Below are 22549 nucleotides of genomic sequence, written 5' to 3'. Positions count from 1 at the left end.
GAGCTGGCCGACTAAGCGAGAAAGGTATAAAAGGAACCAAGGATTGCCTCCAGAGAAAGGAAGGCACCTGTTTTTACCCGCTCAAGAATCAATATAGCTTACTAGAAATATTAGTACCTTTCAAGAATCAGCTTATTAATTAGCGCTCTAGAAAACGCGTCAAGTAGAACTCTTACCATATTGTAAGTAGTTTATCTCGGTTTTATTACCTTCCCCATTTTTTACTGTCCCTGTTTCGAGTCAGTAAAACTCTATCTTGGTCACGTACCATTGTTCTTGCAACGTAAAGTTGACAAGATCCCTGAGGTTTTACCCAGGCTACTCTTAGATTTACTATCTTCGAGAACTTCCCCGGCCTAGGACCTGACCAGTTCCATCTGCTATCCTGCAGTAGGCTGTGGACGTACCCAGACTTGGCATATCTACATATCCACGATCTAGGAGTATAATCAAAACTCATTAATAATATCTTTGGTGTTTTATTTTCACTATAGATATAATCAATCCTACGTATCCAATAGGATTGTTGTCAGGATTACTAGTTAAAAGCCCTTGGTTTAACTGTTAAAGTAAGTGCCACCCTGACAAACCAGAATATAGAAAAAACAATGTGAGTATTTCTTAATATACATAACTCACATTCCAATCATCACAATCACTTATATGATTTTATTACTTACTTGTTCGACTGGGTGGTCAGAACAAAGGCCATAGGCCTTGTTCATATCCTTGCCTTTGGTGCGGTCAGACCTGCCGAGTGTCTTTGGACTCAAACAGCAACCTGAAGGCGCATCGGGACGGCTACATTACCGCCACTCGCCGTAGACCAGTGTGTACAGCACACCAGCATGCTATTGAAGCTGGCGCCAACCTTCCACCTTCAGCTTACAACAAAGAACGAAAGCAGAAAGCGGAAAGCCAACGCCAAATGTTAGAGTTTTTTGATCTGAAAGATTCAAAGGTTAAATTCAAAAACAAAACCTTAAATCAGATACTTGCGGTCTGGATTCTTGCTGGGGCCTTGCCTTGGAGCCGGATTGAGGATTACCACTTACGCCTGGCCTTCTGGTATATCCGAAGCGACATCAAGATTTTCGGACAAACCTGGGTGGCGAGAGAGGCAGCCGGTATGTATACGTCTTTGCAAGACACTGTTTTGAAGGAGATCTTGGTAAGTCTCTTGTATACTATATAGATCTTTTCATTATATTGTTCATTCAATAACTACGTTGCTGACTTAGATGCTTACTTTGTAATGTGGCAGGGCAACAAGGGCAGGTTTACCCTGATTCACGATGGTTGGACATCAGCCAACAACATCCATGCCTTCCTAGGCGCTTCGGTGGCTTTCATTGACGACAACTGGCAATTTCAAGTTCAACATCTGACGCTCAAGCTGATTGCTTGGCATCACAACGGAAAGTGGCTAGCACATCCATTTCATGAAGAAGCATAAGCTTCATTATAAGATAAGTTTAATTTTCATATTTTAATTTTTATATATTATTTGAACAAAACACTGATTCAGAACAGTTTGTAACCTTTGATGCCTCCACATGCTCAGCCACGTCACCAATTCAGGATCAAACAACATCACTATGGCCGAAGAGATGGACACTCAATTTTGAATAGCTGAAGACGAGCTTACTGACTTATCTCAATCTGACACCAATTTGGCTGCTACAAAGGGTTCTTACACATGGAGCCCTAAAACCGACTATGCTTGGTGTTTCCTCCACAAGATATCATGCACAGTCAAAGGTGGTCTTGCTGAACTTGGTCAATCATCCCCTTCGCGATTCCAGATGTGTGAGTCAACCCTTGGTGTATTTCCAATCACTGGAAAGTTGCCAGTCATTGCCGAAGAAGAAGAAGATTACCAGCAGCATTGGGCCCAAGTCATCAACATTGATATTGAAGAACATGATCTTGAAGTTACACCGGAAGAAGAAGATGAGTACGAGACTGACCATGACTCACAACATGAGGTCAAAACCCCTGCTCCAGACTATGATGAGGATCATGAGGATAAAAAGGATGCTGAGGATCCTTTCAATACTTCATATCGCGCCGAGTCGCTCAATCAGCCGCTTGGAGGCGACATTTCTCAAGGAAGGCAAAGGCTCTCAACTTGAAACTTCTCCCTTTGATTCCTGGCTACAATGCCACACGATGGAACACCAAGTTTGACTCCCTAAATAGGTTGGTACAAGCACGAAAGGTGAGTGTGAATGTCAACGGTAAGAGGTTCTGCGGAGCAGAACCTCTAGCTTGTTAACAAGAATATATATTGGGTTGAACCCTTAGAATAAAATACATACAACGCATATCACTCAGTATCAAGAGTGTACAAATATATATATATATATAAACATATATTACAAGTCATTTAGAATAAAAAGAGATCATGATTATAAATGACAGCATAACATAATTATGACTAGCACAAACTAAAAATGGGGTTTAGACCAAACCTAGTCAAGATTACAAACCCTGACTAAGCTGAATTAAAAGAGGCGGTAACCACCATTACTTAATGAAACAATGCAATGGCGAGAAACTAGGCAAACTCAAAATTCAAACCCTGGACAAAGAATTATAACAATATATATTTTTGAAGGTATAAAATATAGGCTATTCTCGAAGTATGAAAGGATCTTGAGAAAAAAGAAAGACACACCAAACTTATTGTAACAAACTTTATAAACTAAAGCTAGATACAAATACCTTTTTTACTTACAACTTGATTGAATCCTAGACCGTTATACAATTAGAATCTTAGATACTACTTTTCTTTTTATAACTCTCTCATACTTTTGAACAAGTTTCTTTTCCTCCATTTTCATATTTCTCTAAAGGAGTTTTTGCTGTAGATCAACTTGGTAGTTCTCGTTGAGCAGTAATTCTCTAATCCTTTTCTCTTTTTCCGATAAACTGTTATCGGACCACTGCTGAAGCAAGCCTTAAATATAACCGCTGTTCTTAGTGGTCAATTTGAGAAGATTTGTTTGTGAGTGCATTGAACATCTAACTGGCAGCAGTAGCCATCCTGCACCTGAGACAGTACAACTAACAATTGTTTCTTACTTTTACAGATTGCTTGCCAAGAATATAAAGCTACTTCTTGAATTTATAGATAAGTCTATCTAGATTTCAAAGATATAACTTTTGTGAGTAACAAAATTCACCCTCCTCTTTCAAATTCGTCATCAATTTGAAGAGTTAGGCTGACAGTGAACCTGTTATTCTTGCTGGTTCACTTGGGATCTTTTCGCTGACTAAATGTTGTTATGTTAGGTGGTCAACAAACTCCTCGCTGAGGACTTGGAACAAGTCCGCAGTAGAAAAAGGCGCACTAGGACTTTGCAAAAACCTCGTGGATACTTCCACAAGATTTACTTCTCACCGGACGACTGGAATTCCCTTGAAGAATTGCCCAACAAACTGGCTGTAAGTAGCTTGAATCTTACTAACCCGTGACCTTGACTTAAACATTTGATTATCCGTAGCCTTTCCTTGACCTGACCAAGCAAATGGAGGGCGATGGACCAACCGGTTTGATGGTCATCCCCAAGTTCTACGCACTCAAGGTGCACCTTGCAAGTCGTGCCAAGGAACTTCAAGTCGGTGACGCTCTCTTACCAATGATTATCTCAATGCAATCTCGGGTCAATAAATACCTGGAAGAAGCATTACAATGCAATACAACTGTTATGGCCAGCCTCCTCAACCCCTTCTTTTGACTCGAGTTCTACAAGAAAGCGTTTGGACCTCAAAGTCCCCACACCGTCCGTGCGGAAAATCTTCTTTGACAGAAATTCGACAAGCAACGTGAGGATCTTGTATCAGCCGCTAAGCCTAAGGTGAACCCAGCCCCGCCAAGGACAACCTGCAAAATCAATCAGTCAATAGTGTATTTCAATTGTTCACCGCTCAAGAGCCTAAGGTTGAGGTAGATGAAGTCGCGGCCTACTTGAAGGGGTCACATCCGATGTCTGGCCAAGACAACACCCGTGAAAGCGTAGTGATTTTGCCATGGTGGAAGGTAAGAAGATTTTTTATTTCTCATCTGAATCTTCATCCTTGTATTCATCATTTGTATGCTGTTATTTCCAGGCAAATGGTGCGGTATTTCCAGTACTGGCTGCTCTAGCCAAAGACTATATGTCTCTTCCGGCAAGCTTGGCCACAGTGGAACAAACATTTTCTGCTGCGGCAGATATATGCTCATCTGACCGTGCATCTCTAGTCCCACAATCAATTGAATTCTGTGTGGGTTCCAGGCTTTGGATTTGTCAAGGGGTGCCTTTAGCACATAAGTATACTGAGGTAAACGAAGCAATCAAGGCTTTTGGTGGGAAGTTGAAGTCAAAGAAGGTTAAATGATTGGAACAAAGTTAATCATTTCAAAGAAGGTAAAAAAATTGAATTTATGATGTCAGAAGACTTGTGTCTTTATTCCAATATACACGTAGTAAACCCTTAATATATACACAATGCAATAAAGCACTATCCATGGTCTCCTCTTCCCTGGTTGCGCAAAGGAAACGCAACGGGCAGCGCGGCTGCCAACTGCGCTGCCCATTATGACTTGAAAACCAACAGGTTGTGCTGCAGTGCAACCCCCCGTTGCTGTTACGCAGCGCAGCGGCCCGGCGTTGGTCATACCCAACGTGTGTTACACCTGCCAGCCAGTGTGGCCTTCACCCAATCTGATCACCTTGCTAAAGCATGATAACTCACCTGATGAGTGGGTGAGTCATCTCATATTGTAACAAGGTGACATGGCTCACTCAATGAATGGGTGAGTCATCTCATATTGTAACAAGGTGAAATGACTCACTCAATGAACGGGTGAACTGACTTGCCTTGTTAGGGTGTGAGGCAAGCTTTGTGACGACCAGGTGTGAAAGCTCACGCGCTGTGGCAAGCAAAACATGCTTCTCAACCCTTTCTTTTTATATTCACAAGACACCACATTTCAGCACATTTTTTTCTTCTTATCCTCACATTTGATCAGCGCTGCTAAAACTTTACAACTCAGAAAGGGATAGTGATAAGAGCATTTTAATTTTCAACTTTAGTTGTTTAATGTAAAAAGAATCACAATCATATTAAATCAATTGAACTCAACTGGTAGTACATAAGTCAAAATAAATTTTACAATGTTATCTTTAAAAATAAAATCAATAGAAAATCAAGAGGAAGAAAAATAATGAAATCAATTAAAAGGATTGATGGATTCAAAGTTAAAAGAACTAACTGAAAAATTAAAATAGAATAAAAGAAAAGAAAAAAGAAATCAATTTTGAGGTCTTAGCTTAATATTAGATGAGAACCTGATGAATATCAAGCAAGGACACCACAGGGCGACTTTTCACTGGGCCCACGTGAGATGCAAACAAGGTATCCTCACAACAACCCATTGTGGAGAACGAGGTGACGGTAGGGTGACGGAGGCTACGTAGCTCTCACCCAAGCTTGTCACCCATTGTCGAAATGAGCTCGCTATGAACAGCAAGCTCACATTATGCTAATGTACATAGTTTACTAGCCTAGCAGTGGGCGAGCTGGGTCATGCAAGCGCAACATGCCAGCCACATGCCCAGCATACGCCACATGAGATCTGATGCCCATCATTCAATAACTCACTTTATAATCACAAACCAAGTCTCAAGTCCTGTCTTTCAGACTTGCTTGCCCAGAGAGACTTTGTTAGGTTGGGTCTCAAGCATAAAGAATCAAAACAATCAATATACAATTTGGGATATCTTTGTGAATGGTGATATGTCAGCTGTGACGTCACAGTTGAATGTCACTGAAACATCATGTCACTTCCTCCACTGAGCCAATCTCTTCCAATGGTCACTACCATCACAATCCACATCCACATCCAACTTACAATCAAAAGTGTCACTGCATCCTTGTTCTCACACCTCATAAGACTTTCCTCAATTCTTCATTTATAGTAAGTCTATCTGTGTTTTCTCTTGTTTGTATCATCCATACTGTTGAGTGTGTTCAAATTATTGACTGAAGTGTTCTCTTTGACAATTGATCAAGCTTCTCTTTGTTCCCAGTCTCTTGCTCTTTTTTTGTCATTGATATTTAGGTCACTATTGCCTTCACTTAAATCATTTCTCATCATCATTGTTCATCTAAATTTGCATCAATTGTATTCTTTTCACCAGCACCCAACCATAGCTGTCAATTGTTTATGTTGTACTTCCAATAAACTTGTTTTTTTTACCCTACTGAAGATCCTTTTTACTGACCATATCAATAACTTCACTTGAAATACTTCACATCTTCAACAATCTCAATTCCCTACCGAGTATTTTGATTCCCATCATCATTTTGATTTTTAATTTGATGGTTTATATTTCAATTGTTTCCATTCATTTTCAGATCGGTCTGTCTGTGTTTTTTTGTGTATGTATATGGGTGTGTCAATGCAAATAATAGATGAGTGTTCTTTGTACAAGTTGATTTTGTGAGTAAATCACAAATGCTGAGCCTAAATCAAATGGGCATGCTGGTGGTGTATGTCATACATCGGGGTTATTCAACATTCATCCGTTGCTCACCCCTTCATTGGGTGAGTCCTCTCACTCAAAAAACTGGTGATCTAGCTCACTTGATGACAAGGTAAAATCCACCACCTGGTGGATACGTTGTCACATTGGGTGAAGCTTGCACTGGCTGGCATGTGTAGCTCACATCGGGTATCACGAGGTGGACAGCACCTATTTCAATGGCAGAGGGACATCTCACGTGAGCGTCACGTGCCACCTGCCCCATGGTGCACTAATTGATATTGAAACATCAAGATTGATTGAGTAACTTGATCACTTGACGGCACATCATCATTTGATAAGTTGAGCAACACCAAGGGATTTCATGTATAGATTTATGGCACAGCCTCAGGTCTGACGTTAAGGATCAATAGCAGGGTTCAAGTCAAAATGATTTGGACCTAAAACGGCTTTTAGACATCGCTCAAAGGTTGTAAATTATAACTCACATTTTATGACTCGCGAGGTCTAAAATGATACGACAATAAGGGGGCTCAAGTCAAAAACTTTGCGGCCTTTTCTTAAAAAATTGAGGAAAGTTTTTTACGGTACCGTGCTGTAAAAAAGGACCGTAAAAATTTCTTTCAGATCTCCTTCTGAGCAGCAGATTTACGCAAATTTGCGAAAATTTGCTGCTTAAGGCACAGGGGCCAAAATTGATGCTCACATGTATGTGAGTGTTGTAGACTTTTTTGAAGTCTCCAAAAAAGATTAATTTTCTTTCAGATTCATTCAATTCACAATTTTGGTTGTGTTCAGGGGATCAGCCTGTTTTGCTCACATTTTGCTTGACATTGATTGAGAAGGCTCATTTCCATCTTGGATGAGCAATAACTGAGTCCAGATGAGTACTCAGGATCAGCTCATGACACTGCAAAAATAATGTATTTTTCCAAGGTGAAAAATGATTGACATTAATGCACAAAATGATTAATAATGCAGAATTAATGCAGAAAAATGCAGAATTAATGCATTTTTAATCATTTTGTGAAACAAATGTAATCATTTTTCACCTTGGAAAAATACATTATATTCGCAGTGTGAGTCACTGAATACTCAGCAATTTGGTCAAAATGAAAATGAACACATGAACTACACCTTCCTCAGGCTTCATTTCTTAGTGAAGAAGCCTGCACAGGGAATATCACATTTGAGCTGCCTAGGAAATACTAAGTAGCATCCCCTGGCTGGGTCACTGATGGGCCAGACTTTCCTCAGACTTCCTTGCTAAGGAATGAAGCCTCATAAAAGAGCCATCCTCCTGCTCAGTTTATCTCAGCCGCTCAGCTAATCCTAAGTGATGTCCCCTGGACAAAGCTGCTCACACCGAGGGGCTGAGGTCAACTGAGCAGCCCCTCAGCCAATACTCAGTGACATTGTTTGGATCTTTCTAATCCCAGGAATCCCCCTGAGGACTAGCTGAGCAGCTGAGCAGCCCCTCAGCTAATACTCAGTGACATCCTTGGGCTCCTTCTGATCCCAGGAATGCCCCTGGGGACTAGATGAGCAGCCCCTCAGCCAATGAGCAGTGAAATCCTTTGGATCCTTCTGATCTCAGGAATATCACTGAGGGATAGTTGAGTAGCATTGGTCAACTGATCAGATGGGCACCAGGCTTCATTCCGGAGCCATGACGCCTGAGGCAAGGCTGGCCCTGTGTGATCCATCCAAGGGATGCTGCAGTGAATTAGCTAAGAGGATACTCAGGTCAGCTCAGCCCCCAAGCTAATCATAAGTGGTGTCCCTTGGAGCCTACTGAACCAGGGAATGACGCTCAGGATCAGCTGAGCAGCTGAGATATACCGAGCAGATGGATCAGCCCTTCCTCAGACTTCTTTGCTAAGGAATAAAGCCTGGGCAAGGCTTAGTTTTTCTGCTCAGTTCTGGTTAATCACGTAATCAGCTGATGAGTAGAAAGAAATAGGAAAGAAAAGGGAAGTAAAATTGAACAAACATTGAAACAAACACAAAAATTTCAACGCTCACACCTATGTGAGCATCTATTTTTGCCCCTGTGAGGGGGGCTCAAGTCAAGATATTTTACTACTTTTATTGTAATTTTTTTAAGCAGCAAATTTACACAAATTTGCGTAAATCTGCTGTTCAGAAGGAGATCCAAAAGAAATTTTTACGGTCCTTTTTTACAAATTGGGAAAGGTTTTTACTTGTGGTTGGGACGTGTTTTAACCGAGGGGAATAGGTGTAGGTTTAGAGAGTTGTGAAAATGGGAAACAGAGTTTAGGTTTTGTTCTTTAATCTTCTTTGAAGATTTGTATGTCTATGGGAAAGAGATCTTTGTAACGGTTTTCAAGGTTCTTTACCAAAAAGTCTATTCTTCATCTTTGTAATCCCAAAAGCCGAATAATCCTTTTTGCTTCATTCTTCTTTACCAGTTTGATCACATCCATAACTTTATCAACAAAAATTTGTCTCTGTCCTGTTACGGTTTTTTACAATTTTTTTGTTTCTCACCCACCCTCCCATTTTTAGTCGGTTTCTTATTGTAGTGTTATAGGCCACCCGCCGGGCCTCTGGTTGTTAGCTTTCTCTGTCACTGCAATCCGCTCAGACCCTCCGGGGCCGTCCAGAGTTTAGCATAACAAAAACAAAACTCGTCAAAGTTTCCAAGAACGGAAACTCTTGTGCCTAACCTCTTCCAGCACGGTACCGTAAAAAACTTTCCCCAATTTTTTAAGAAAAGGCAGCAAAATTTTTGACTTGAGCCCCCTTATTGGGGAAAGTTTTTTACGGTACCGTGCTGTAAAAACTTTTCCCAATTTGTAAAAAGGGACCGTAAAAATTTCTTTTGGATCTCCTTCTGAGCAGCATATTTATGCAAATTTGCGTAAATTTGCTGCTTAAAAAAATTACAATAAAAGTAGTAAAATATCTTGACTTGAGCCCCCCTATTGGGCAAAGTTTTTTACGGTACCGTGCTGTAAAAACTTTTCCCAATTTGTAAAAAAGGGCTGTAAAAATTTCTTTCGGATCTCCTTCTGAGCAGCAGATTTACGCAAATTTTCATAAATTTGCTGCTCAAAAAAATTCGGGAAAAGTTTTTTACCATCAAAGTAGTAAAATATTTTCACTTGAGCCCCCATAATGCCTATAATTTTAAGATGATTGATTTTTTTTTGGATCAAGAAAAAAATACCGTCTTTTTTTGTTTCAAGAAAAGGTGTACGAGTAGTTTTTTACTTCCCTAATGGGTGTTTTCTTTGTCCTTCTCTCTCGTTGAGTCCATAACAGCAGATAGAATGTGCCTTTTTCCAGCACTTGTACCTTTGTCTCAAAGCTTTTCTTTGTCTTTTTATAAGACTTGGTGGCCTCTCTTTAAACCATTCTTACGACATCCAAGTCGGTTTTAGGTAAAATTTGTCCTAAAAAACTCTCTCGGATGTTGTAAAATTCCTACTTGGAATTTTTGACTTGAACCCCGCTAATGCCACGGAGTACAAGCAAAAATTGTGGATGAAGAGGGCCCCCTTGGGATCCCATCCCCAAACTTCAAATGCCATTGAGACTTTTTAGAAACAAAACATCCGACACACAGTTTTATTTGTCAACAGTGAGCCAGTGATCCTTTCTGGAGGCCCGGAGCATGATGTAGTAGGAACATCTGGTACCTCTGGGGCTTTGAACTTGGAAGATGTAAATATGTACAATGGTAATGTTTACATACGCACTTTCCTTTCATTGCACTTTTAGCTCTTTGTGTGGTATACAAAATTTCAGAAACAAACAAGGAGCAGCAGGGCGTTGTTGGAACTCTTTCAATGCAGTTTTTTTGTCAAATCACACAAGCTGATCAAAATCCACAACCAATTGTCAAAATCACATAATAAGGGGGCTCAAGTCAAAAATTTTGCGGCCTTTTCTTAAAAATCGGGGAAAGTTTTTTATGGTACCGTGCTGTAAAAACTTTTCCCAATTTGTAAAACAGGACCGTAACAATTTCTTTTGGATCTCCTTCTGAGCAGCAGATTTACGCAAATTTGCGTAAATTTGCTGCTTAAAAAAATCGGGATGTTGTATAACTTTTCCCAATTGCATAAAATTTTGCGTAAATTTTATGCAATTGGGGAAAAAAATTAAGGGGTGTCAAGTTGAATTATTTACAACAACTTTTTTTTAATGCGGATAAGTTTTTACGTTTTTGTCGTAAGAATAAATTTCCGCTGTAAAAAAATAGGTCGCTGAATTTGAATTGTAACCTATTTTTGAGTGTAAATTTACGTTTTACGAAAACAGGACACCTTTATGTTCATCCCGTTTTCGTAAGATTTACGTAAATTTACGCTACTGCGGAAATCTTTTTTACGGGTTTTTGTCTTAAATAATTTGACTTGACACCCCCTATTACAATAAAAGTAGTAAAATATTTTGACTTGAGCCCCCCTAATGTTTTAGGTCTTGTCAAGGACAAAAACGTCACAACAGGTCAACAGTTTCTATTCTAGCTCATCTTCACTCGAAGGCGTCCATTTTCCTTCTCATCCAGGCCTTGTCTTCGTCTGTTCCAAAAGTCTGTTCGATTCCTATCTTCATTTGCTTTAGAAGTAAGGCTCTATCTCCTCCAAGAATTTGAAGAGCCAACTGGTACTCATTTGCAGACGTGGTTTCAAATAAGAGTGTATCATCGGTCTATACGGGAATCAGTTTTCACAACTCAGAGGACAATGGTTTGACTTGTTGACTTACTGAGATGAGCACAGGGACTCCGTTTTTCACTGCCCATCTGAGATGATGTTCCTCAACTGATTTCACCGTTTTGCCAAGCACATTGGACGTGATGCAAATCTCAATTGGTAGCTTATTTGTTATGACATGCTGTTGCGCTGAGTCTGTCAGAAATGTAGCATGGCCAAGACGGTCTGGTTTAAGTTCACTAAGCTGATGATCAAGGTACGGTCCTTGGGCTTCAATCTGTTCATATCAACAGGAAAGTATCAATGAGTGAAAAAAGCTTGGCCTAGGGCAATAAATTGTATATTGATGTTACATGCTAGTCGACTAACCTCGGAGAAATGCACGGTGACCTTCAAGCCATACTCCTCTTGCGCCTTTCTCAAAGCCGGGATCAGTTCTCGGTACCTACCGCTTAGAGTTGGATTACCGCATACATCGATGCCAACTATTCCACGTCCCCGCTCTTTTTGGGCTAGCTCAATGATGGCGAGAGCCTCCTCTGTGCTATGTTTCCAATCAACGCTAACTAGCAATCGAACTCTCATGTTACTTTGATCATAGGATTCAATTGCTTTCAACACAGTATCTAGATATTGCGCCTTATCCATGGATTCACAATTCCTTGGGGTGGTGCGAAGCTCAAGATAAATGCAGCCATCTTTTTCAAAAGATTCCAAAACTGACATAGTCGCAGCTGTGACGGCCTTTGGATTATCTGTAACCTTGTAAATGTCATTCTGGAATGCACCAAAAAATCTGGCCGTACTTTTTTTTCTCAGTGACCATATCCCTAAACTCTGGACACAGATTTTCAAATACTTACTGTTCAATTGTGTGGGAATCAAAGAGAAATTCTGAGGCTAGTTCAGGATGCTTTTCAGCTGCTATAGCTCGAAGCTCGAGAAATTTGTGACGAGGAATGGAACCATTTAAGTGAGCATGACTGCTCAAACAACGATCATGTTTTTGTCAACTGGACTTGTAACTTGATTTTTGTTGAAGAATGAATGTTAAAGAAGGCTTACCATTCGAGCTTTGGCAGTTGCTTACAAAATTGAATATCTGTGCTAATTGAATCAAAAGAGGAGACTACCCCGTATAGCCATACGGATATTGATATCAAGCTGAACACTTTCATAATGCCAATTCTTGAGTAGGGCATTATATTCGTCAGGAAAATTTTATAGGGCGCGGGTGTAGATAGCAGTTCATTTCACTACCACAAACCAAATGACGCGGAGACTTACTATGTGCTTGGCTTTCTTGATACGAAATTGAGGGGTTATTTCGAAGGCAGAATGTTATATGACCTTGTCAAATGATGCGGCGCAAATGCAAGTAAAGATTTTTGATCGTATTACATGACAGTGAAAGATGGATTATAGCTTAGGAGCTTAGGAAATCGGCCGAGTATAGCGAGCTGTAAAAAGATCTCAAGGTAAAACTGAGCATTTGATTAAGGGTACTCAAAGCAAAGTATGTAGCGCTACATACTTTTCGCTACATACTTTTTTTGGCGGGGACAAAGAAAAAAAATATACTTTTGGCCTCGCCTTCCCCGCCAAAAAAAGTATATAGCAAAAAGTATGTACACGTACATACTTACTTTGAAACACATACCAGAACACATGCTTATCTTATCATACTAGAATGTCAGAAAGTAATTCTCACCGGGATAGAAACCGTCTGCGACTCGCAAACCGCATAAGATGTTCAAGCGGAAAACCGGTTCGAAGCAGATGTGGATTAAATTTAAGGTTACCAAAGCATTGTGGCAAAGTTGAAACCCGAGCATGATGCCGATCAAACTTATAAAACAAGCGTACAATGCGGAGTTTGAGCGTATAAAAGCGATGACATCACGACCGCGACAACCAAAGTATTAAGATAATTATTCGTCTATCGTCTCTCGTTTCGTTTCTCGTTTCGTCTCTTATCTCGTCTCTCGTCTCTCGTCTTGTCTCGTCTCTCGTCTTGTCTCGTCTCTCGTCTCTCTACATTACTGATAATTATCTTATGATGCAATGTCTCCTTCTTCTAATCTATCTATGATGTGTACCTTGTTATTACGAGCTCAAACCTGTATGAGAATGTCTCATCTTTCTCAATTATTGTTCCCTCTTCATTCATTCTTATCAGATTGTGCTCTCGTACCTCCAGGTACTTCTCTTTGCTTTCACTCGTGTTCTCTGCCTTAGCACTGAGAACTCTCGTGCTTCACAAAGCTTGTACGCTTATACAAAGAATTGTGGCCTGCGCGAAGCGCGTAAAAATATGGTGCGGAATGAATGTAGACCTGTACAAACAGCTCTCAAAGAGCACCGTCCAAATCAAGAAGTTGACTTCCTTAGAACATGTTTCATCCTACAAAGAACGCTGGGTGAAAATGGTGAGAGGGTGAGATAGCGAACATCGAGAAAAGAGTGCACTGCTATCTGCATGTCAAAAGTTGTGAAATGCAAGGCAATCATATCAAGTGATCTTGGATGTCTCAAGGGCGCGTGTAGGCAGGTGTAGGTCATGTAATGAATCAGACCCAGATTTAAAAGAACTCAACAGCTCAACTCACTTTTCTCGAACAAATTGGTGCTAAAAGTGGCATGAGCATGTGTAAAAGGCTTATACAAAGCACCTCACACTTTTTTGTGAGGTTTCATGATGTTTACAGACCTCAAGATGAGGTTTTAAGCAAAAGTGCTTCAAAATCCTACTGTGCTCAGGCCAAGCCCGAGGTTTTAGTCATAAGCACCTCTTCAATAGCGGATGCGGCTGCATTGGAAGAGGGGCTTATCTCTGGCATATACTGATACCCGCTCCCAGCTTGATTTCCAACATCAAGAATACTACTTGCCTTGCAGCATTGACATATCTTACCCTTATCTTTTGTGTGCACCATCTTACAGCAAACAGAAACCTTATACTGCGAGAGTCATAGAACATTACGGGGCTATCGGCTAGGCTTCTCCTAGGGCAACCCCCAATGCATAGATGTACGTAAAAACCCCCTGGTACGCTTGATGAGTATAGAGAGCTCTGTTGCGAACAAAAATTGCGAATGATTGCTGATGATTACAAAGTATTCAATGAACAATATTTGACATTATCATGTTAACAAAATCAATTTCAGTTCAGCTTTTTGTGCCAAGGATATATGACTGAGCCCTCAAACATAGTGTTCTCTTCACATTATCAAGCCCTGCAACTTCCGGTGTATGTACTTGAGCTCTATTCAATGCCCTGATGTTCCTGTACATAGTGTGATAAGTACTCTGATTGAAACTCTGTTGCCAACAAAGCCATGTTGCTATGAAGACTCGAAACGAGAGATAAGAGCTAAAATGACATCCTGCAGTCTATATGGGTGTCTGATCAAGATAGAACGTCTCTTGCTCATTGCGAATGTAAGCTTCAGAAACCCTGGCAGCAGTGTATCATTTGACTTTTTCAATGCAATATTCTATATAATCGACCCACATAGTACAAATTCACAATCAAGGATCAAGATTCTATAGACCATAAGGTTTTTCTATGAACATTCGAGCCCATCCTTTGTGAAGTCATCTATTTTACTTCTCATCCAGGCCTTATCTTCGTCCGTTCCAAAAGTGATTTCAATCCCCATCTTAATTTGGTTTAGCAGCAAGGCTCTATCTCCACCAAGAAGTTGTAAAGCAAGTTTGTACTCATTTGAAGAAGTGGTATCGAATAAAAGTGTGTCATCGGTCTACAGAGGAATTTAGGATTCATAACTAGGACGTGGTTTTGACATCAAGTTTGATAGCCATTAAAAACTTACCGAGATGAGGACAGGGATTCCATTATTCACTGCCCATTTCACATGATGTTCCTCGACTGATTCCACCGTTTTGGTAAGTAAATTGGATGTAATACACACCTCAATTGGTAGCTGGTTCTCTATGACGTGATTTTGTGCTGAGGCTGTGAGAAATGTCGCATGGCCCAGACGGTCTGGTTTAAGGTCTCTAAGCTGATGATCTAGGTACGGTCCTTGGGATTCGATCTGTTCAAGTTACGGAGAGCGCAGGATCAATGTTAGAATACTACTCAGTCTCAGCCTACCCACACTAATTAGAAAATGAGGAAAGATGTTAGTAGACTAACTTCGGAAAAATGTACGGTGATCTTCAGGTTGTACTCCTCTTTAGCCTTTCTCAAAGCCGGAAGTAGCCCTCGGTACCTACCACTTTTAGAGGGGTCACCACACACGTCGATACCCACAATTCCACGTCCCCGTTCTTTTTGGGCTAGGTCGATGATAGCCAAAGCTTCCTCAGGGGTATGTCTCCAATCAACGCTTACTAACAATCGAATTATCATCTTCGTTTGATCATATGATTCGATTGCTTTCAAGACGGTATCGAGATATCGAGCCTTATCCATGAATTGAGAATCGCGTGGGGTGGTACGAAGCTCGAGATAAATGCAGCCATCTTTTTCAAAAGATTCTAAAACAGACACAGTAGCTGTCGTGACGGCCTGTGGATTATCTGTGACCTTGTAAATATCATTCTGGAATGCAGCAAAAAATCTGGTCATACGTTTTTCTCAGTGATGGCATTCCCAAACCCTGATCCAAAATTTTAAGATACTTACTGGTCCAGTGTGTGTGAATCGAACGAAAAGTCGGAGGCCAGTTCAGGATGTTTTCCAGCTGCTAAAGCCCGCAGTCTGAGAAATGTGTCTCGGGGAATTGAACCGTTCAAGTGAGCATGGCTACACAAAGAATAGTTATGTTCTCATTAACTGGGTTCGTAATCCGAGTTTTGTTGAAGAGTGATCGAGACGAAGGCTTGCCATTCGAGTTTTGGCAGTCGCTCGCAAAACTGAAGATCGGTCGTCCGGACATTCTTGGGACTAGGAATAGCAGCTGTTGAGCTCGAAGGACTGATATTCATCGACATCGTGAGGGTCGTGGACTTTGGAAACTCTTGATAAGAATTTCCAGGAATTTCCCGAATTGTACATTTCGTCCCTACACCCCGTTCATAACGATGCCCCGGGGAATGATTGAATTTGTGGAGGAGATCAACAAAAGTTGTGTGTGAGGGAATCTTCTGAAAACTCATAAAGTATGTACTGAACAATAAACATCAGAAATCTTCGCAGCCATTAATAATGTTAAGGACAGTATCCAGGTCATGAGCAACAACTGGATTCAACAATCATGAAGTGGCTCCCAGAAGTGAGCAAAGGTGACGTCCAGAATTCTGTGCTTACTCACTTTTCCAGATCCTCATGTGCGAGGAAGATTTAGATGGCATCATGACGGCCACCAGGTGAGGGGATATCCGAATGATCGGAATGAGCCAAAAAGACTCCTTGGAGCGTTCCCTCAAGCTCTTGAGTCTAACCTCCTCAGGGTTGCCATTCGACCATACCTCGGATTACGGATGGTCACCTAAAGGAATCAAAAGGAAATTCACATTACCTGCTTCTTTTGTGACAAATCAATATTTAAGCTAATAACTGATTGTTGCAGAAAGTTATGTTTACATGGTTTGAGATGTTAAGTCGGAAAAGATAAAGCTATACATTGCAATTGATAATAAAATCTGCTATCAAGGACGTGATCTTGATAAATAAGTAGGTATGTTTTGGTTCATCCCTTATAACCATAGATGATTAAGAGGAAGGACAAACAAGAGGATTAATGATGATGTGATGTAATGCTATTTTGCTGAGACCGTCTTGAACTGCAATAAAGATCAGAAGATTAACAGAAGTGAAGCAAAAACAGCAGTAAAATTTGTACAAGCACAGCAATAACGATGGTAATATATCATAACAAATCGAGTCGAACCCATATAAGAAGGTCTCATGGTTTTTTGAGGTCATTAAACGCTTTATGACATTCAGTTATCTTTTTTCTTATCATTCTTGATCACTTCAATCTCAAGTTCGATAACTTTATTCGATTGAAGTCGTCGACGAAGCGCATCACCCAAACCAGTAGCTTTTGTACAAATTTCAAAAACAATGTTAAGGAGGTTCATCAATATGAGTTTCATTTTCACATTTCATAGAATCAGGATTCACAACACACCTGGGGTCAGAATGCCTCCAGCTTTAGCCAGTGGGGTAAGTTCATCGTACGATTTGATTACGGTTACTGCACATTCTGCAATACACATTGATGTCCAAGCATAACCCTGTCAAAAACGAATAAAGCATATCATCAGACTATGAAGGCTGAGCTGGAATCAAAAGGATAGATAAATAAATGAAAAATCAACTTGAAAACTCACTGCGTCCTTATTACCGCGCATGGTCGAGCTAACTTGTACATCATCATCCAGCGAATGAGCAGTTGTGATCATTTTGAACCAACCCGATTCTCGTTCTCTAATTTCATCATGTATGATAACCCAAAATCAGATTACATTGAAAATATCTAGAAAGCAAACTACAGACCTACTTTTTCGAAGGACCATCTCCACTTTGAGGACCAAATCTTCTGACCAATCCTCTGATTTGAGGGATAAGGAGAACAAACCCAATGATCCTAAAGGCTAGAGTTAAGAGAAACCCAGCCAGTGCACCTGGTGTGATCATGTACTCGTAGTAGGTAAATTGAGGTCCATATCTAGCGTGATCCGGTACAGTCTCGCCGTCTGAAGATTGGAGTAAGCCCCACGAGCGACGTACAATGGCGCAATTGTGTGGCGCCTATGCTAGGAAATTCAATATAAGTCTTGATCTCTAAATCTGTGTGCTTGTGAAGATTGATTTGAAGATTGATGTACTGACCATGAAGAAGAAACCACCTACGAGGGGACCCTCGCGTGTAATCCAATCTCCTGTTCTCTTCTGGACACCTTCAACTGGTATGATACAAGAAGCCATCAAATTATTTGAAGTATCATCAAGCACTAGTTGGAAACACCTTACCAGGACTCAAAAAATAGCACGACATGGTTTTGCGCAAGGCAGGAAGACCCTCATCATACATGGTCAACAAGCTAGCGACAGTTCCTCCACTGAAACCCGATTTAACTTGGACACCCGACGTGACTAATCCGACACTTGAATCTTGACCGGTAATCTTTTTTAATTCATGAGCTGCGATCATGGTATTCAAATCGCTGGGGACCGAATCGAATCCACAACTTGGGATTATGATGGCTTTGGAATCTTTTGCTTTGGTTGTGAGTCGAGAGATCTGACGTGAAACCCATAGGGCTTCACCCGTCAAATCAAAATAATGGGTTCCATTTTCAGCACAAGCTGAAATTAGAGCATCACCATATAATGCATAAGGTCCGACCTGTACCAATTGATTCCATATTAGTCAGTAAATCAAGATATATGAGAATCAGGAAAGAAGAAAGACTTACTAATGTGATAACAGCTTTGGTTTGTTTACACATATTTGCTAAACCATCAGCATCGAATGAATCGACCACAAAGGTCGGTAAAGAAGAAGGTAAATCTAATTCAGATTTCACTTTCTCAAGTTTTTCTTTCGATCGACCACCTATACCGATTTTGAGTGTCTCCTCTGAAGAACCATTGTGATCTAAATATTGGGTTTTGAAGTAAGTGCAAACCAGTTTGCCTGTGAAACCTGTTGCACCATACACTGGTAAAAAATGATCACGTAGCTTGGGTTTAAGTAACTGCGACCCTCAAGCAAATAGATAGAGAAGTCAAAGGAACTAACCAATGATATCAATTTTTTGATCAGCGTGTGGCATCTTTGCGTACACGATGAAGAGAACAAGCAAATCGAACTTGTAACGAGAAGGAAATCGTTCCAGTTGAGAGATCAGGAGGTGCAATCATTCTGCCGGCAGCCAAATACATACATTCTTCGGTCATTCCGGTGCCGTTCATCATGGTTCATTGAACATTACTTCTTCGATAGTGATTGTCTTTTCAGTTCCCCCAAGATTTTGATTTTTTTCAGTTACTAGGCCAATTGTGCGTCGACAGAATTCGTGAAATCGAAGAAGATGTGCAATGACAAAAATCAAAATAGTGTGTATGTATAAAGCCATGATATCGGTTTACAGGTGAGGAAGTCAGGAAATTATGTATTGTCACACAAGGGACATTTGTATTCATAGGCGTTTTTTTATGAAGAGCTCGTGTCAGCGGTCACTGATCCATCTTGCATTCACACTTCCGCAATGTCTCATCTGTGCCTGATCACAAAGCGCGGTCCTGGCACTTAACGTTGCGCATATAGCCTTGTCGTGGACCTGGCTCGTCAAAAGTCCAATTATCAATTTTACATTCATAAAAAAATCTACTTCAACTTTTCTTCATAACAATCTTGATTGTCACTTCTTGAACTTAAGATCCTTCATTCCTGGTCATCTTTCGAAAAATGTGGTGCGATGTGAGTCACAATGTATGGCACGCTGAAAGAGCTTTGAATCTAACGAGGCATGTCTCTTAATTGGATCGTGATGATTTAAACCTGCTTAAGAATTGCTGTCTTCTCTTTCCGATGCGGAGAGGAGCTATGGCCTTGTGTTTTTTCATATTCTTTTACAGGTGCGCCCGCTTAAAACGTTCACACTGCCATTGCCTTCGCCTCAAGATTTCTACCCATCGAGTTGATCATCGATTTTATACTTCCCTCACCCTAAATGACGCGTTCCCGCTTTGACGATGACGTCTAAATGATACCAACGACATCAATGGATTATGTCCGCGAACTAGTTTGGCCGGCGCGATATTCCTCTTTTACGTTGGATCTGACTTGTGGCCCGACCAGTTGAGTTCTAGCCATGATCAATATGAGCCGCGGTGCGGCACAAATAAAGGCTGACGGGGTTATTTCTTATCGGACGTCTTTCCCCTGCGCGCTACCTATGGGTAATTGTGCATCAATCGATATTTTCTCCAAAAGCCACGAGTCGATAGTATTTGCTTCGGTTTCTGTGGCCAACTGTGTGGTCGCGTTTGCAAGTACGACGGCGCTCAGTCGTCAGTCGTGGTCTGTCAGTTATCCTCTTACAATAGACGTGGGTCATTCTGAAAGCTGACGATTCTGAAAAAAACATCTCACAGGCACTTAAAAGTATTAGTCTCCTTTGGGCATTGGTGCTTGGCTTGTCGCTCGTGCGAGGAATTGCAATGCTGGTGATCCTCAGTTCAAGATCCTCAGCAATCATGCAGTTGTGCGGTTCAGCAACAACGACGGACACCGACGCACCTGCAATCATTCGAAGTGTGGTCAGCTCAACTTTCAAAGGATTTACAGCACGTAAGTTGCCTCTCACTTGGGAATGTCGTACAATGGTTATAATCTAAGGAAGACATCTTATCTTATGAGACTATTTGAAAAGTGTTCTGTCCCCTGGGATTTCACACGCTCTTTTTGGCTTTTGCAGGTTCTCTAGTGATTGATGGTATACTACAAGTAAGTCTACATCGATGAGAAGAGTCAATTTGATGTTTCTTAAACCATGGTGTATTTTATTAACACGACGCTCCTGTAGGCATACGCCGCCTTACTTGTAGTCAGGAATCATCAGCGTATGACTCATTACAAATGTTAGTCATTTCATCTTATCCTACCTTTTTTGCAGAATGTTATTTTGACATATCTCATTTGGTCAGCCATTCAATCGCAAGCAGTAGATGGCATGTCTTGATTAAGTATCCAAGTGTTTCACCTCACCCTCAGTGCCTCTGGTGTAGGGCATCTCCCATTTTTACATTTAATTATTTATATCTCTTTATTCATTTACCAAACCTTTCTTGATTATCTGTGATTCAGCTTTAGTCATAGTTATGCACATTCCATATTGACATTCACAACATTCTTGATAGTAGTCATACATTTTCTCTAATCACTTCTCAGTCTTTACCTTGCATTATTGATTTTATAAATCAAGATAATATAATTATATTCAACTTGCGAATGGAGATGGTGATCTTCTGGCCGAAATATAGCAGAGTCATCACAGCTGTTTTCTGAATACGTGGGAGGTTAGTGATACATTGAGCTTCATATGGTGGTCAATCTCTTCGAGAAAGTAGCAAACAATTTCAAGTCAATTTGATCAATATTCAATATATTCCCATCATGGGACCTTTCTACTTGATTAGTTAAAGTAATAACGTGATGGAGCCTTGTAGTGGGGTTTTAAAACAACATCTCTAGTCGGGAGTGCCGGAGATTAATCGTGTATGCTTGTTTCAAGCTCTATGAGGTGTTAGATATGTACTCCCTAGAAAAACATAATTGCACAACACTGCATCTTCTCCAGAATGATTGATAGAGGTGGCGAAGGGCCTCATGTTCAGCCCTTGAGCGTGTATCTATGTGTAGTAAAAAAATGACTACTTACTAATACGCATACTCCATGATAATTTACACCAGTGAATGTTTCTCAATGACAAAAGTCCATCCTATCATTATTCATTTGAGATGTTTATCCCACTACACAAGCTTCCACATCTGCAACAGATCAAAAGCGTGTATGTATTCAAAACTCCAATTTTTGAACCGAGCTTTGTGTCTTTTTTCCCTGTTGCCTGTGAACTGAGAGTGACATGTAGATTCCAAGGGTACTGAGACTTTGAGGTATTGATGCAGACCACGGAAAGGCTTGGTTTTCTATTGTCTAGACCGTCATGGAATCTCGAACCCTCTCAAAAACGTTTGCACAAATCACGTACCACAACCACACATACATATACATTTCTCAAGGGACCTGATGGAAGCAAACGATTCTCAGGTGGACAAAGGTGGACACCCAGGAATAATTGTGGCTGGGCTACGGCGAATATCCCGGACAAAAACGATCCGAGTACAACATGTACGTTGTGGTCACATGACTAGCACGACTCCGTCACAGCCATCTCTCACGCTGTAGCCAGCAAAACTCTTCACTTCCGAGTCTCAGATTTCATTAGCTCAACAAAGCCCTCTCCCGGCCGCGCAGAGAGGGTTTTGTTAAGTAAGCTAACAGATTCCATATCACTTGTGGAACTCAGTTGATTATTGCTCATACTCATGCGTCTTCGAATGTTTTGTTCTTCATCGATTGTAACTTCAAACATCACGCCAGTGTCTTGGAAATCAATCGACGGTTTCTATCTTGAGACTTGAGCTGCATTGAGTCAACTTATCTGCAACTCTGAATTTTGAAGACTCTCACCTGACTCTCGTGCTGGAGCCTGCATGAGACACTGACTGTTAGGACTGGGCAACAGAAATTTTTGTCAGCGGTGTTTATACCCACCCAGGGAAATATTGGGAACATAGCTTCGTTTTTCTGACCGTTGACTCTTCTTGCTTAAGCTAA

At 40.8% G+C, this 22549-nt stretch overlaps 5 protein-coding genes across 5 annotated transcripts; 2 read left to right on the top strand and 3 right to left on the bottom strand.

Moving 5' to 3' along the window:
* Positions 1-928: 928 nt before the first annotated feature.
* MELLADRAFT_101584 (uncharacterized protein) lies at positions 929-2135 on the top strand (the record flags this gene model as incomplete). Its single annotated transcript, XM_007404805.1, has 2 exons — positions 929-1171; positions 1689-2135. The coding sequence occupies 2 exons, from the start codon at positions 929-931 to the stop codon at positions 2133-2135; spliced, it is 690 nt and encodes a 229-aa protein (XP_007404867.1).
* An 8907-nt stretch (positions 2136-11042) lies between these two features.
* On the bottom strand, positions 11043-12402 carry MELLADRAFT_88931 (uncharacterized protein; the record flags this gene model as incomplete). Its single annotated transcript, XM_007404162.1, has 5 exons — positions 11043-11219; positions 11277-11501; positions 11594-12029; positions 12088-12210; positions 12290-12402. 5 exons carry the CDS (start codon positions 12400-12402, stop codon positions 11043-11045), a joined length of 1074 nt encoding a protein of 357 aa, XP_007404224.1.
* A 2388-nt stretch (positions 12403-14790) lies between these two features.
* On the bottom strand, positions 14791-16250 carry MELLADRAFT_58895 (uncharacterized protein; the record flags this gene model as incomplete). The annotated part of the gene is made up of 5 exons (XM_007404161.1): positions 14791-14988; positions 15061-15285; positions 15387-15813; positions 15879-15998; positions 16141-16250. The coding sequence occupies 5 exons, from the start codon at positions 16248-16250 to the stop codon at positions 14791-14793; spliced, it is 1080 nt and encodes a 359-aa protein (XP_007404223.1).
* An 887-nt stretch (positions 16251-17137) lies between these two features.
* On the bottom strand, positions 17138-18979 carry MELLADRAFT_88929 (uncharacterized protein; the record flags this gene model as incomplete). The annotated part of the gene is made up of 8 exons (XM_007404160.1): positions 17138-17238; positions 17329-17434; positions 17531-17627; positions 17701-17951; positions 18033-18106; positions 18174-18549; positions 18620-18864; positions 18946-18979. The coding sequence occupies 8 exons, from the start codon at positions 18977-18979 to the stop codon at positions 17138-17140; spliced, it is 1284 nt and encodes a 427-aa protein (XP_007404222.1).
* Positions 18980-20104: 1125 nt separating this feature from the next.
* MELLADRAFT_101580 (uncharacterized protein) lies at positions 20105-20890 on the top strand (the record flags this gene model as incomplete). Its single annotated transcript, XM_007404806.1, has 5 exons — positions 20105-20233; positions 20304-20499; positions 20627-20655; positions 20735-20789; positions 20856-20890. The coding sequence occupies 5 exons, from the start codon at positions 20105-20107 to the stop codon at positions 20888-20890; spliced, it is 444 nt and encodes a 147-aa protein (XP_007404868.1).
* Positions 20891-22549: the final 1659 nt, after the last annotated feature.

The sequence above is a fragment of the Melampsora larici-populina genome, assembly GCF_000204055.1.
Source record: "Melampsora larici-populina 98AG31 unplaced genomic scaffold MELLAscaffold_2, whole genome shotgun sequence".
In the NCBI taxonomy this organism is placed as follows: domain Eukaryota; kingdom Fungi; phylum Basidiomycota; class Pucciniomycetes; order Pucciniales; family Melampsoraceae; genus Melampsora; species Melampsora laricis-populina.
Note: the sequence above shows the minus strand (reverse complement) of the source record. Positions and strands in the feature narration are given on the sequence as shown.